Consider the following 12,777-nt stretch of genomic DNA (forward strand, 5'->3'; position numbering starts at 1 on the left):
AAACCTAGATGTGCCGGTGACCAATCTGGCTGCTGCATTTTGAACCAATTGAAGAAAGGAGTTCATGAGTAGCAGGCCTTAAACCAAAGCTACTCAAAGCAAAGAAAATTCTTCACCACTTTCCACTATTTTTCAACATGTTATTTGTAATTCATTTGTAGTCTAGTTCACGGCTTTGCAAGGAGAAGACACATTTTTCATGAGACAATAAATTTGCATGCATCAAAATGTTTAGTCTCTTGTAAGCACATCACATTATATGTGCATTGCAGTATTTCCCCCCCACAAATAATGTTTTAAACACCTATGCTTCCTATTTGAAACGGAAATACATGTACTTTTGCGTGCAGATATTGAGCAGATAGCTGAGTGATAGCAAGTAGCATAGTCTTCATAAAACCAGTGTCCTTCCATTGATCTTTGTATTTAATCTGGTTGCCCAGGTCACCATTAAATCTGACCTTTTATTCTGTTTTTATATACAGAAACATATATATATGGGAGATGGTAGTGGAGAAGATGCAATCAGTGAGACCAGAAGACTATGAAACCCAAGATAGCTTTTTGCCTGTCATTTTCCCTATATCATGTTCAAATAAATCAAGATATGGACAATGTGACCCATTCATGACTCTGAGATTAGTAATAATACTATTTCTAACACCTAGCAAGATGAGATTACTTCCTGTGTTTCCAAGTTGCTGCCAGTTTCCTGTGTATCACTCCCATGCTAACCTCTGAAAATTACTTATAGGTGTATTTTGTCAATGGAATTTGCTTCTACCTGTGAAAATGGAGTTGTACTTTTTTAAAATAAAGGGGTAGGTTCAAAATGTGTCAACTTCCTCACCCAAGCTTCTTTGCAATAGTGCAAATTTGTAATCTCCTGATTTGAATTCCCCTGTCCCATTACACCCCCCTATCCCTATCCCCCATTACTCCAGTTACGTGTACTACAAAGTAGCTGGGTTTTGTAAAACTTCAATATTAAAAAAAAATATTGACTTTGTTATGGGACACAGTTGCCTTGCAATTCATTCACATGATTTGAGATTTAGGGAACTGGCAAATCACATATCTTTCTGTTGTGCCGAGAGAGATTTACTTGTCTAGAGCCTGATTGCTTCATTGTTCTTCCAATATTCTGTGTACTTTACTGCAGACTTTTTAAATATACCCAGGACTACTATACTGTTACTACAACACTGTAGAATTGCCAGAATGAGGTACAAGCATTTGAAAGCAAACAAAAAGCAGTATATTCAGTATATACAGAAATAATTATTCAGAAGTGCAACTATATATAAAACAATGCTTCTCTTTTTAGATTGTCATCGCCAGCATCATGTGCAGCTATAATAAAGATGATTGGACTGAACTTTCAAAAATGGCCGAGGTAAATATCTTAATATGTTTTCTGTCCCTGTTTTTCACTCTCTCTCCCTATCTATCTATCTATCTATCTATCTATCTATCTTTTTTATTATGTTAGAGAGACTATACAAGAAAAGGAAATCCTTATGAAAAAGTAGGGTTTAAAACATATCTATTATTGCTTGTTTGTTCCATGTTTTCATTAAAATGATAGAAATGTAAATGAAATGAATCAGTTCTGTAAAAATGGTCCCCTGGATGTTGCATTCTACCTGAAAATTCTTTAGCCTTTGAATTGCTACACTTTTTATTTGCATTTTAAGCAACCTGCATATTATGACGGATGCCCTGATAAAATTTAATTCTACCTTTGAGAACCTAACTTGATCTTACCTTGCCTTCAGGCACTCTAGTTTGACAGCACCAGAAGAAATTTTGAATATAAAACTGTTGAATATTTAAAGTATAAAATACTGATTTAATGCTGTTCTGGTTCTAATATGGATCAGGGGGTGGGATGGAAAAGGACAGCATAAAAGCCTACATGTAATTGTATGACACACACACATACACAAAGAGAGAGAGAGAATGAGAGAGATTTCTTTCTGCAATACAAATATTGTTGTGCACAACTGAAAACATCTCAGTCCTCAGCTTTGTAGATTTTTTTACATTTTAATACAACCTTTAAAAATATAGCATTTTTTTTAGCAAGAAATGTTTAATTAACACGAGTGGTATAACAAACGCTTGTGTGTGTTTCACATACAAGGGAGCCTTCAGTGTTGTATACTCTTACCTAGGAACAAGTGCTTAAACACCGCAGATTCAATAGTGTCTTTGTTTTTGTTGCCTCTGTCATTGCAGGCCACAGCAGGAGCTTGCATGTTTGAATGTTTCCCTGTAAACAGGGGGTGGGGGTGGGATATTTTCATGAGACCCAAATATGAGAAGGTTTCCTCTTGATCTATTTTTGGGGGTAGAGACATGTTTTCTCTGAACAGGGAGTATTTTTAAGAATATTATTTATTCATTATTGATGCATGTGAATATACTAATGTAATAGAAGAGTATAAATATATTAACTAATATACAAAATCATTAAAAATTTGTATATTTCTCCATACCTTCAAACAATTTCTGACTTATGGCGACCCAAATGCAAACCTATCATAAGGGTTTCTTGTCAAGATTCTCCAGGCCGGGGGGGGGGGGTGGGGGGGTTGCCACTGCCATCCTCTGAGGCTGAGACAGTGTGACTTGCCCAAGGTCACCCAGTGGGTTTAGATGGCTGAGCTGAGATTTAAACCCTAGTCTCCAGAGTCCTAGTCCAGTGCTCAGACCACTAGACCACGCTGGCTCCATGCACCATATGAAATGAGACACATTTGAGAGAAAAATCATATCCCTTGGTTTTGCTGAAAACTGACCCATTTTCAGTCTACTGAGTGACATAACATCAGACTGGATTCTGCATCTAAACAATTAAATCCTTAAAAAGCTGGCGCTGTTTGCTAGATTATCATGAGAACAGGAGAGTCGCACATGGCACTACTCTCACCAGTCTAAGGTCCAAATCACACTGCAGAAATAATCCAGTTTGAGACAGCTTTAACTGCCTTAGCTCAATGCCAGGCAATTCTGGGTACTGTAGTTTTGTGAGACATTGAGCCTTCTCTGTCAGAGGGGTCTAGTAAACTACAATCCCCAGGATTTCCTAGCACTGAGTCAGGGCAGTTAAAGCAGTCTCAAACGGGATTATTTCTGCAGTGTATTTTAGACCTAAATCTCCTGAGCCTTCATCTAGGTCAGGGGTCAGCAACCTATAGCCCATGGGCCAGATCTGGCCCGGCGAGGCCTTGGGACCGGCCACACCCGGTCCTGCCGCCGACTGCCGCCCCTGCCGCACTGCTCCGGGCGCCATTTTGAGTTCGCCCCCCCCCAGTTGTCTGAGGGACAGCAACCCAGCCCTGGGCTCAAAAAGGTTGCCTACCCCTGATAGGTCATTGCCAACCTGGCATTGCTACCACTCCATTGCATTCTCTCAGGCTGATTCAGGGATAAATCTAGAGCTCCTAAGATTCTGAGAGTCCAGGAGCTTAGCCAGAATGCACTGGTCCAGAAAACCGGGTAAATACTTAACAGTATACTGTGACCAAATGTTCAGTACCAGGCAATATCCAGGGAGGGAAACACCACTCATGTCTTAGGGTACATCTGTACTGTAGAAATAGTGCAGTTTGACACCACCTTAAATACCATGGCTCCATTTTACAGAGTCCTGGAATTTGTAGTTTGTGAGGCACTAGCACTCTTTGGCAGAGAAAGTTAAAGATCTTGTAAAACAACAAATCCCAGGACTTCATAGGATGGAGCTACAGAACATCAAGTAATATCAAACTGCATTATTTCTACAGTGTAGGTGCACCCTTAGTTAAGGAGAAAAATGCATTTACCAGAATACCCTTAAAGAAGTATAAGGAAGTTGGATGCCTGTGCATACCAACTGATCTTAGGCTATATCCTAGACAGTATCCAGGACTATAGAAATCAAAGCACAGTTAGAGTAGAATACTCTAAACAGTAACCCAGGCACAAAACTGTGTTATCAAATGAAGCAATAAAGTAGGCAAATTGTTCTTGTTGTTTTGTGCCTTCAACTTGTTTCTGACTTATGGCAACCCTAAGGCAAGCCTATCATGGGGTTTTCTTGGTAAGTATCTTCAGCCAACCTCTGAGGCTCAGAGAGTGTGACTTGCCCAAGGTCACTCAGTTGGTTTCCATGGCCGAACTGGGATTTAGAGCCTGGTCTCCAGAGTCCTAGTGCAATACTCAAACCACTCCACCATGCTGCCTCTTGTTAATAAAATAGTCAATTAGCAAATTAATAAAGTGTAAAATCATTTATACCCAATTAGCAAAAGCAAAGCAAAATGGAAGATGGTCTCAATGAATCAAAAAAGCTGAAGTCCAGAACCTTCTTGTTTTTAGTGTACATGCTAATTTCACAGAAAGCCTTTAGAAGAGGCAAAAGCACTCTCAATTGGTGAATCTAACTATGGCTCTGGACAAACTAAAAAAAGGGCATGCAGGTGCCATTCATAACAAGAGTGAATCCTCTGGCAGTCTGGGAACTAGAGTTGGCTAGAAGCACACCGGAAAATAATTTCATGACAGTTAATACCCAAAGCAGTCATCCTGTTGAAGGGACCTTTTCACAGATGGATCAATATAATGTTGGTATTATATAACTTTTATCAAAGCAACAGATAGGATACTTTGCAAGTTTCTGCCATACCATATTTTAACAGTTCATTACAAACCTCAGAGCCAGTGTCATATAGTGGTTTTAGTGTGGGACTAGTATCAGACCAGGGTTTGAATCTCTGCTCTACTATGGAAATTGGCCAGGTGACTTTAGGCAAGTCACATTCTCTCAGCCTCAGAGCAAGGCAATGGCAAACCCACTCTGAAAAAAATCTTGCCAAGAAAACCCTATGATGGCTTCACCTTAAAGTCGCCATAGGTGAGAAATGACTTTGAAGGCACACAACAACAATGTAGTTATTATGATTTTATTTAGCTTCAGTACCATTGAAAGTTGAGCCATTGGGGTGTGTGTGTGTGTGTGTGTATTTGTCTCTGCTCTTTCTTCATCTGTTTGGTATCATTCCATTCCAGACTTTTGCTGCCTCCCCGCATGCCATAGGACTACAAAAAGAACATTTTTAAAAATTTAAACAGCTCACTGCCAAACACTGTGACCTTCCAAGGTGCATAAGCCCTAGAGGGTATGTAGTCTAGTCTCCACAGGAGGCCAGCCCATGTAGACTAAAGGTCAACTTGTCATGGTAGTAAATAACAAAAATAATAACAGTCCCACATGCATAAGTTGTAAAGCTCAACAGGAAGGGGAGGTTTTCAGGAAAATGATGGATAGCATTTCTCATGATCAGTCTCTTTAGAGTTTCTGAACCATGGCACACAGCAGGCAAAAGTCAGCCCTGTCGCTCAGAAATAATAAAATGCAACTTTCTAATTTAGCCTTAGTAATATTGTGTGTGATTTTTAAATAAATGAGTATTGGCTTGTTCCTGCCTTGTTAAGTTAAAAGTTAGTAGGTAATATCCAGACAACCTAGGCCCTTTCTGCAGCTTATATTAAAATCAGGCTTCAATAAGGCTAGAAGTGCTACAAAACTACCCAACCAAGTCACAGTCAGATTTAATGTCAACTAATCTTCAAGTTAAGTATGTATCGGGGATAGAGTAGCCTTCCAGATGTTGTTGGGCTATAGGGCCTTGCATTTCTTACTGTAACCAATGCTTGCTAGGGCTGCTAGGCATTGTAGTCTGACAACGTCTGGAGGGGTATGATCCAGTCTCCTAGGTCAGGATATGATAACAGTGATCAGATGCAATAAAGAAGAGGGGTCTTACATCTTCATTGTTCTTCATTTCAAGGCTGTAGTATTATTCACTCTTGCGTGGTCAGATCATCCAAAATCCTCCCTTTCCTTCTTAAAGGTACAGGAGCCTTGTCTTCTCTTGCATCAACTAATTTTGGAATTTAATGAAGATATACCCCTCAGTAATTTCTGGTCTTGGGGGTGTGCTTCATTTGACCTCAATAAAATAGAGAAACCAAATTGATTCTTATGTCCTGATTCATCTACCCCCCCCCCCAAAAACAACAACTGTACTTAAAAATTTCTCTGCAATTTTAAGTCACACCTATTTAGAACCACATATATCATATCCTCAGGAGAGGAGTAGCCTGAAGGAGTGGATTTATAACATATTCCAAAAGTTTTAAGCCTAGACCCAAGAAACTGCTGTGGCATAAATAAGTCAAAAATCTCATGCCTGGTTTGTTGCTGCCTGAGATAAAAAGACATCCTTTAAAACCATACTTGAGCTGCTGCCTTCTAGTGAATTACCTGAGGCTTTTTAATTGAGACAAAAAAGGGAGGTGTGAAGTCTAACTTGTGCCCTTCCCTTTCTTGTGGTGTTATCAGCACCTAAGCAGAAATGCTTATTTGCCTGAACTGGACTTGTTTAAATGGTGTCTTCATTTGAAGATAATGATTTCGCTTCCAAACATCTCCTGAAGTCTGCATCATAATTCTCTAGAATTCACCAAGTTTCTCGTGCTGAGCACTGAATAAAGATCTTCAGGGCATAGCTCATTTAATCATGATAGACCCTCTATTCCTTCATAATTCATAGGGATAGGGAAACTTCTTAGATAAAATAAGACCTCTTGCCTGAACTTAATCATATCTCAGAATTAAAGCTGACCTTTATAAATCTCTGAAGAAGTCTTGTTAACTTTTATCTCTCTTTCTGCTCCTCCCATATTCTCAGTGTTCTGTACTTGAATTCAAGTTGTGAACAATTGCAAGTGCTTTCCATCCAGTTTTGCACATCATTTATATGGCTCATATGAATGAGATTCATTGTTTGTTTCATCCTGGTAGACAAGGACAAAGAAAATCAACTCCCCCCCCCCTTGTTTGTGAGCCAGCAAGAGCAGTTTGCACATTCTCAGTGAGAGTGTTTACACTTCCAAGACCATTTTTGCATGAAAATTGCACACATTATTTTTTTTTGCAAAAATTACATTTGCTGACAAGTTCTTGAATAAGCCTCCTTCCTGTTTAAGTCAAAAAGATGCAAACAACTCATCCAATCCATATATATATATATATATATATATATATATTTAAAACCATGCAACAAGACTATTGAGAGCCATGTGGTTGTTTAAGTGTTGGACTAGGACTCTGGGGGAGTAGAACTTCAGTCCCTTGCTCAGTCATGAAAACTCATTGAGTAACCTTCAGCAAGTCATACTCTGTCAGACTTAGAATAGCACACCCACTCTGAACAAATCGTGGCAAGAAAACCTAATATTAGGTCACCATACGTTGGAAACCACGTGAAGACATACAACAACAACAAACTACAGCTATCATAGTTCAGCTACACAATCCATCCCATTTATGCAATGTATGCCGTTCCCATCCTTCATGCAGTTTGTGCAAAGTTATGCCATTTGTGCAAGAACTGTGGTCACAAATGCAAAAATTCTTCTAAAACCAACAGAATTTATCATGCAGACAAGGAGAAAAATGGTTTCTTATTCTCTCATGCAAAAATAATACTAGTGGGGAGATTTATTTTCTGACTCTTCAGATGAATGCATACAAAGGAAAGACAACACACTATCTGTACTAGATGTCAAGTAGGAAGGATATGGAATTTTTCACTTGCTCCATGAAACACTAAATGGAAGGCTTAGCTTGATCACATTTATTCAGAAACCAACACTGGAAACAGGCAACACTTGACTTTTTTTTTTTTTTTTTAGAAAAAGAAGGTTGGAAGTAGTTTCAAACAAAATTCACTTCCCATGGCATGAATACACATACATTGTTCTCTGGCCAGAGACATTTTGGATCACTGAACCAGTCTAATAACCTACAATTATTCACCAGTGGCAACAGTGGTATGTTGTTGTTGTTGTGTGCCTTCAAGTCATTTCCAACTTATGGTGACCCTAAGGCAAACCTATCATGGAGTTTTCTTGGCAAGTTTCTTCAGAGGAGGTTTGCCATTGTCATCCTCTGAGGCTGAGAGAGAGTGACTTGACCAAGGTCACCCAATAGATTTCCATGGCTGAGCCAGGGTTCGAACCCTGGTCTTCAGAGTCATAGCCCAACACTCAAACCATTACACCATGCTGGCTCTCCAGCAGTGGTATAGCAACGGACAACAAACCCACTCTTTGGGGTAAGAGTGTAAACACACACATGGGTTAGAAACAGCACAGCTCACAACTTTCATTCTCCTCTGCCCATCTCTGTTTAGACAACAAGTCAAGAAGCCCCATTGCTAGGGCGGCCACTTGCATTTCACACACACACACACAGAGACAAAAGAAAACACAATTGCATCTGAAGAAGTACACCAAGTCTACAAAAGCTTAGGCTACGTCTGTAGCTCAGTCTCAAAGGTGTGACAAGATCCCTTTGCATATTGATATTCCAGACTAACCCAATTCTACCCACAAAGGAAGACAGATATGGAAAACCTGCATGTGCTAATTTATACGTATTCTAATTTATACATATTCATGCAAATTTGGAAATAATTACTGTGTTTACACATGGTCTGCCTATTCATGCCAAGTCCTGTTTTGTCCTCTCTATTCCTTGTAGTCTTCCTATAAGGTGTTCTCATTTTTTTAAAGCATCCTTTTATTCTGTTAAAGAGCGATTCTCTGCTTCTGGGGAATCTAGAGAATATGAATAAGGCATGTGGAGGTGGGAATTCCTGAAAAGAAAAATGAAAATATTTATTAGCTTGCATCTATAATATATGCAGCTGGATGGTGTTATCAAATACAATAAAACATAAAAACATAGGAGAAAAAAAAACAATCAGTAAAAAATAACAACAGTAAACCAGTTCCAGTATATTTACAGCTTATGAGCCAAAGGCCTGCTGCCATAAGGTAGGGAGGAAAATCAACACATCCACAGGCATGTGAATGAAAAATGTCAAAAGCTTTTCCCCTGCTGGGCAAGACTGTGATTGTTTTGTTCATTTATTTATCTTATATTTTAGTACTTGTAAAATTCTCTGTGCAAAATATTTTTTGTACAAAAAAATACTGAAAATTTTAAAAAGGGTGCTAGATTCTTGCTCTTGCTGAAGGGTGAAAACAATATTGTATGGGTGTGGGTGTATGTAAGTATTTATTTGATGGTGGGCCTTGACATACTGATACAACATTGCACCTGAAGGCTAACAAAATCTGTGAATATCCTTTGCAACCCTAGTCATCCAAGATGGGACTAGTTGTTCAATCTCCCCACACTCACCAGGCAATAATAGCCACCAGTAGAATAGTGTAGAAAACTCAGGGTCATCTAGCCTAGGACTTGCAGGACTTTCATATTGACTGTATTAAATAGGAAGGAAGTGGACTGCCTCCACACTGCAGCAATAATCCAGTCTGACAACATTTTGACTGCCACAGCTCAAGGCTATGGAATTCTGGGGATTTTGGTTTTGTTGAAACATTTAGCCTTCTCTATGAGAAAGCTCTGGTGCCAAAACAAACTGCAATTCCCAGAAAGCCATAGCATTAAGCCATGGCCTTTAAAGTCGGGTCAAACTGGATTAGTTCTTCAGCACAGATGTGGCCTCAGAGGAGGCTTGGGAAACACTCTGACCCCAAAGAAGTAGATTGCTACTAAACAAGCCTAAACTGGACTTGGGACCGAAACAGACAGCCCTGAAGGGGCGGCTTCATGCTACCCCTTGGAAAACTGGGCTGGGCCATGGCAGCTGCATGCCACACCCCGAACCCAGCTTTTTTCCAGTTCAAAAAGAAGCGGCAAAATGCAACTCCTTTTTGAGCCCGCAAAAACCTGGTTTTTCTGCCACCACCTCGGCTTTGCAGTGCTCCTGCATCATGTGGCATATGAACTCTGTGCCACCGGAGTGCCACAAAGCTGCCTGCTATGTGGCTGTGTGACACCAGCTTGGGGCAGCGTCAGAGCATGCAGCATCTAAACATTGCACTCTGATGCCACCCCCAAGCTGGTGCAAAGGGGCTGTCTGTTTTGCCCCTTGATTCTAGTTTAACTGCCAAAGATCTTCCTCATCCCATGCTTTGTGTAATATATCCTCCAAGTTATCTATTCTCTGCTGAACCCTAGTGTGTTTACTGAATTAAAACCAGTCTTTTGGGTTATTTTTTTCCTTTTTTTTTTTAACAAGAAAAGCATCATCAAATGAATGCAAAAGACTTAACAGTACGAGCAGACCACCAGCAGCACAATCTATTATTGGGGGGGAAAATAACAAAATCCCCATTGTTAGAAACTATTTGTGTACAAAAACAGCATAGCAGAGAGAATGGCTAAATATGATCTTCTAAAGAGCGAGTTTACAATATGCACAAAGTTGTTACACATGGATGTACTTAACAGTTTTACACACAGACACTTTTACTGGCTTTCTAAAATGGTACAGTCCAACATTTTACTGCTTCATTCAGCTTTTACTATCTAAAATGGCTTTAATAGAGTTTAGAGCTGATTTGAGAAGGATGAGAGTTCTTTTTTAAAAAAATGTTCCTATAAAATCAGGTTCCTTTTTAATGTGCCCCTTTAAAGTTTGCTGTGTTTCATTTTACTTTGCTACCTTTGACTTTAAATTAGTCATGAACTGAAATAAATATTGGTGTGTGTGTGTGGTGGGAATGATATTGCATGCCTCGTGAATTATCTACACATCAGGTTGTCATTTGGGAAATTACCTTCAGTGAAGTGGTATACCGTTTGGCAGTTAATATTTGATATTTCTTTTTCTGTGTGCCACACAGGCTTCTGGAGCGGATGCCCTGGAGTTAAATTTATCTTGTCCGCATGGCATGGGAGAGAGAGGCATGGGCCTGGCCTGTGGGCAGGTAGGTCTTTGAACGGCTATCTCTTTCATGTCTCTTCGGCAATACAGCACCATTTCATTGATAGTCGTACCTCAGGGGCTAGAGCACATGAAGTCAATCGCTAGCTTGGGATTCTCTGGCCTCCCCTTGTTTAAATATTTAGTGCCAGAAATGTGGGAAATGACAAGAGTCTGAGATTACACACAGCGTTTATTTTTATGGAAGACAAAATTGCATTATGCGCTTGACAGGAAGCAATATCATAACAAATAGTTGCCAAAATGCTCAGACAGAATTGTACTTTATACATTCTTAATGTTGACCAACCTCTCTGGGGAAATGCAGTACAAGCGACTTTGAGCTCATAGGCATTTTGCAGAAGGTTAGCCACAGCAGAAGCATTTCATGGTTCTTAGAAAGTAGGCTAAGCAGCAGAGGCTGGTGACTGAAGCATCAGTGGGACAGTCTGGTCTGTTTTTTAAGCCCAACTGTAAAGGAGCTGACACAGGTGCTGAAAATGTTTTAGAGATAGAGTTCAACACCTTGGAACAACACAAGATTTGGATTTGATTTGTCCCAGGGACAGGTGCATCTACACTGTAGAAATAATGCAATTTGACATCAAATTGGTTGTCTTTAGTGATGCTGATTGTAACAACAAGGGAGTTGTATGCTACCTGTAGCCAGCTGTAGTTAATAGTTTTGGGTCCTAAGGTTTCTGTGCCCTTTTCAAAGTCAGACCTATATAAAGTAGCTCAAAGTAATCCAATCAACTAAGGCCTGTGTCATTATGCCCAAGACATTTCCAGGAACAAGCGAGCTGGTACACTAGCTTCAATTGTGAAAATGAACTCCTGACCACTGCTGAAACTTTCAGGTGCATGGATGAATCCAGGAGTATGCCAAACCTAAAACCTGTATTTTCAGGGAAAGTATAACCCCAGGGGGTCCAGAACCAGCAGCAAAGCACTCCTTATATCCAGTTCCCACCAAAACAAGGAAATTTATCTCCACCCCATAACCTGGCCTGAAACCAGACTGAAATGCATCTAGATAGTCTGTCTTATGCAGCATCTCCTGGTGCTGAAAAGCCATCACACTCCAGTACCTTCCAAAAAGTAAAATATTGGAGACTGGTTGATAGTTATCCAACATGGTGGGATCTGGTGAATTTTTTTTGCAGTAGATGTCTTCCAACAGCCTCCTTCATGCATGTTCGATCATCCCTTGCCATTAAGAGACAACTCCCTTTTCCCACTTGGCTGGTTACCCCCTGGAGTGGGATGACAACAAGATCTAGAATACAGGTTGTAGCTCTCAACTCTCCCAAGGATCTTGTTCATATCTTCAAATTGCACAAATAGAAAAGTATCCGTTATCACTGGACAAGCAGGGGCCTGAGTTACATCCACTGAATTTGTATCAACTATAGCATATGAGCTATTTTATCTGTAAAGTGCTGTGCAAATTCTTCACTTAGGATTGTTGAGTGGTCTGAGATATGGATACCATCGATACATCAGCCTCCTGGGCCAGATTGTCTTAACACATTCCCTATTCCTGCAGAAGCTTGAACTCACAGTTGTTTAAACCTCACCAGCTAGTGATCTCTCTCATACAATGCAATTATAGAAAACCTTCCCATTCCCAGCACAGAAAATGTTGGTCAAGATACTGTATGGGGAGATGGATGAGAGGAGGGGAGTGTCTGACTATGTCCATGTAGCTGGACATACAACAATGACATCATCTTCTGTGACATTCTTGGAGGGTTGCTGCAGGATGCTATCCTTATGACTTTATGTCCTTATGTCTCCTGCTGTCCAGTGGCCACTAAATAGCCTTCTCAGATAGAGAGCAGGCAACAGTTTCAAGAGAGTTGAGGTCACTGCATTATGGAGGTGGTGAATTCCTCCCTCCACTATAGTCTGAAACAGACAG

The 12,777-nt window shown here is 40.1% G+C and overlaps 1 protein-coding gene across 4 annotated transcripts in view; it reads left to right on the forward strand.

The window, feature by feature from the left end:
* DPYD (dihydropyrimidine dehydrogenase) overlaps window positions 1-12,777 on the forward strand; it is a 594,441-nt gene that overhangs the window by 420,873 nt on the left and 160,791 nt on the right. For all 4 annotated transcript variants that reach the window (XR_016280498.1, XR_016280499.1, XM_089515658.1 and 1 more), the window contains 2 exons: window positions 1,328-1,396; window positions 10,774-10,857. Coding sequence is in view for 2 of the 4 variants with exons in the window: in XM_089515658.1 (XP_089371784.1) it covers window positions 1,328-1,396; window positions 10,774-10,857 (153 nt within the window). In the remaining 2 variants the exon portion in view is untranslated. The remainder of the gene's footprint in view (window positions 1-1,327; window positions 1,397-10,773; window positions 10,858-12,777) is intronic.

This window comes from Sceloporus occidentalis, unplaced genomic scaffold (genome assembly GCF_023333645.1).
Source record: "Sceloporus occidentalis isolate IW3139 unplaced genomic scaffold, rSceOcc1.0.p SCAF_3, whole genome shotgun sequence".
NCBI lineage: Eukaryota > Metazoa > Chordata > Lepidosauria > Squamata > Phrynosomatidae > Sceloporus > Sceloporus occidentalis.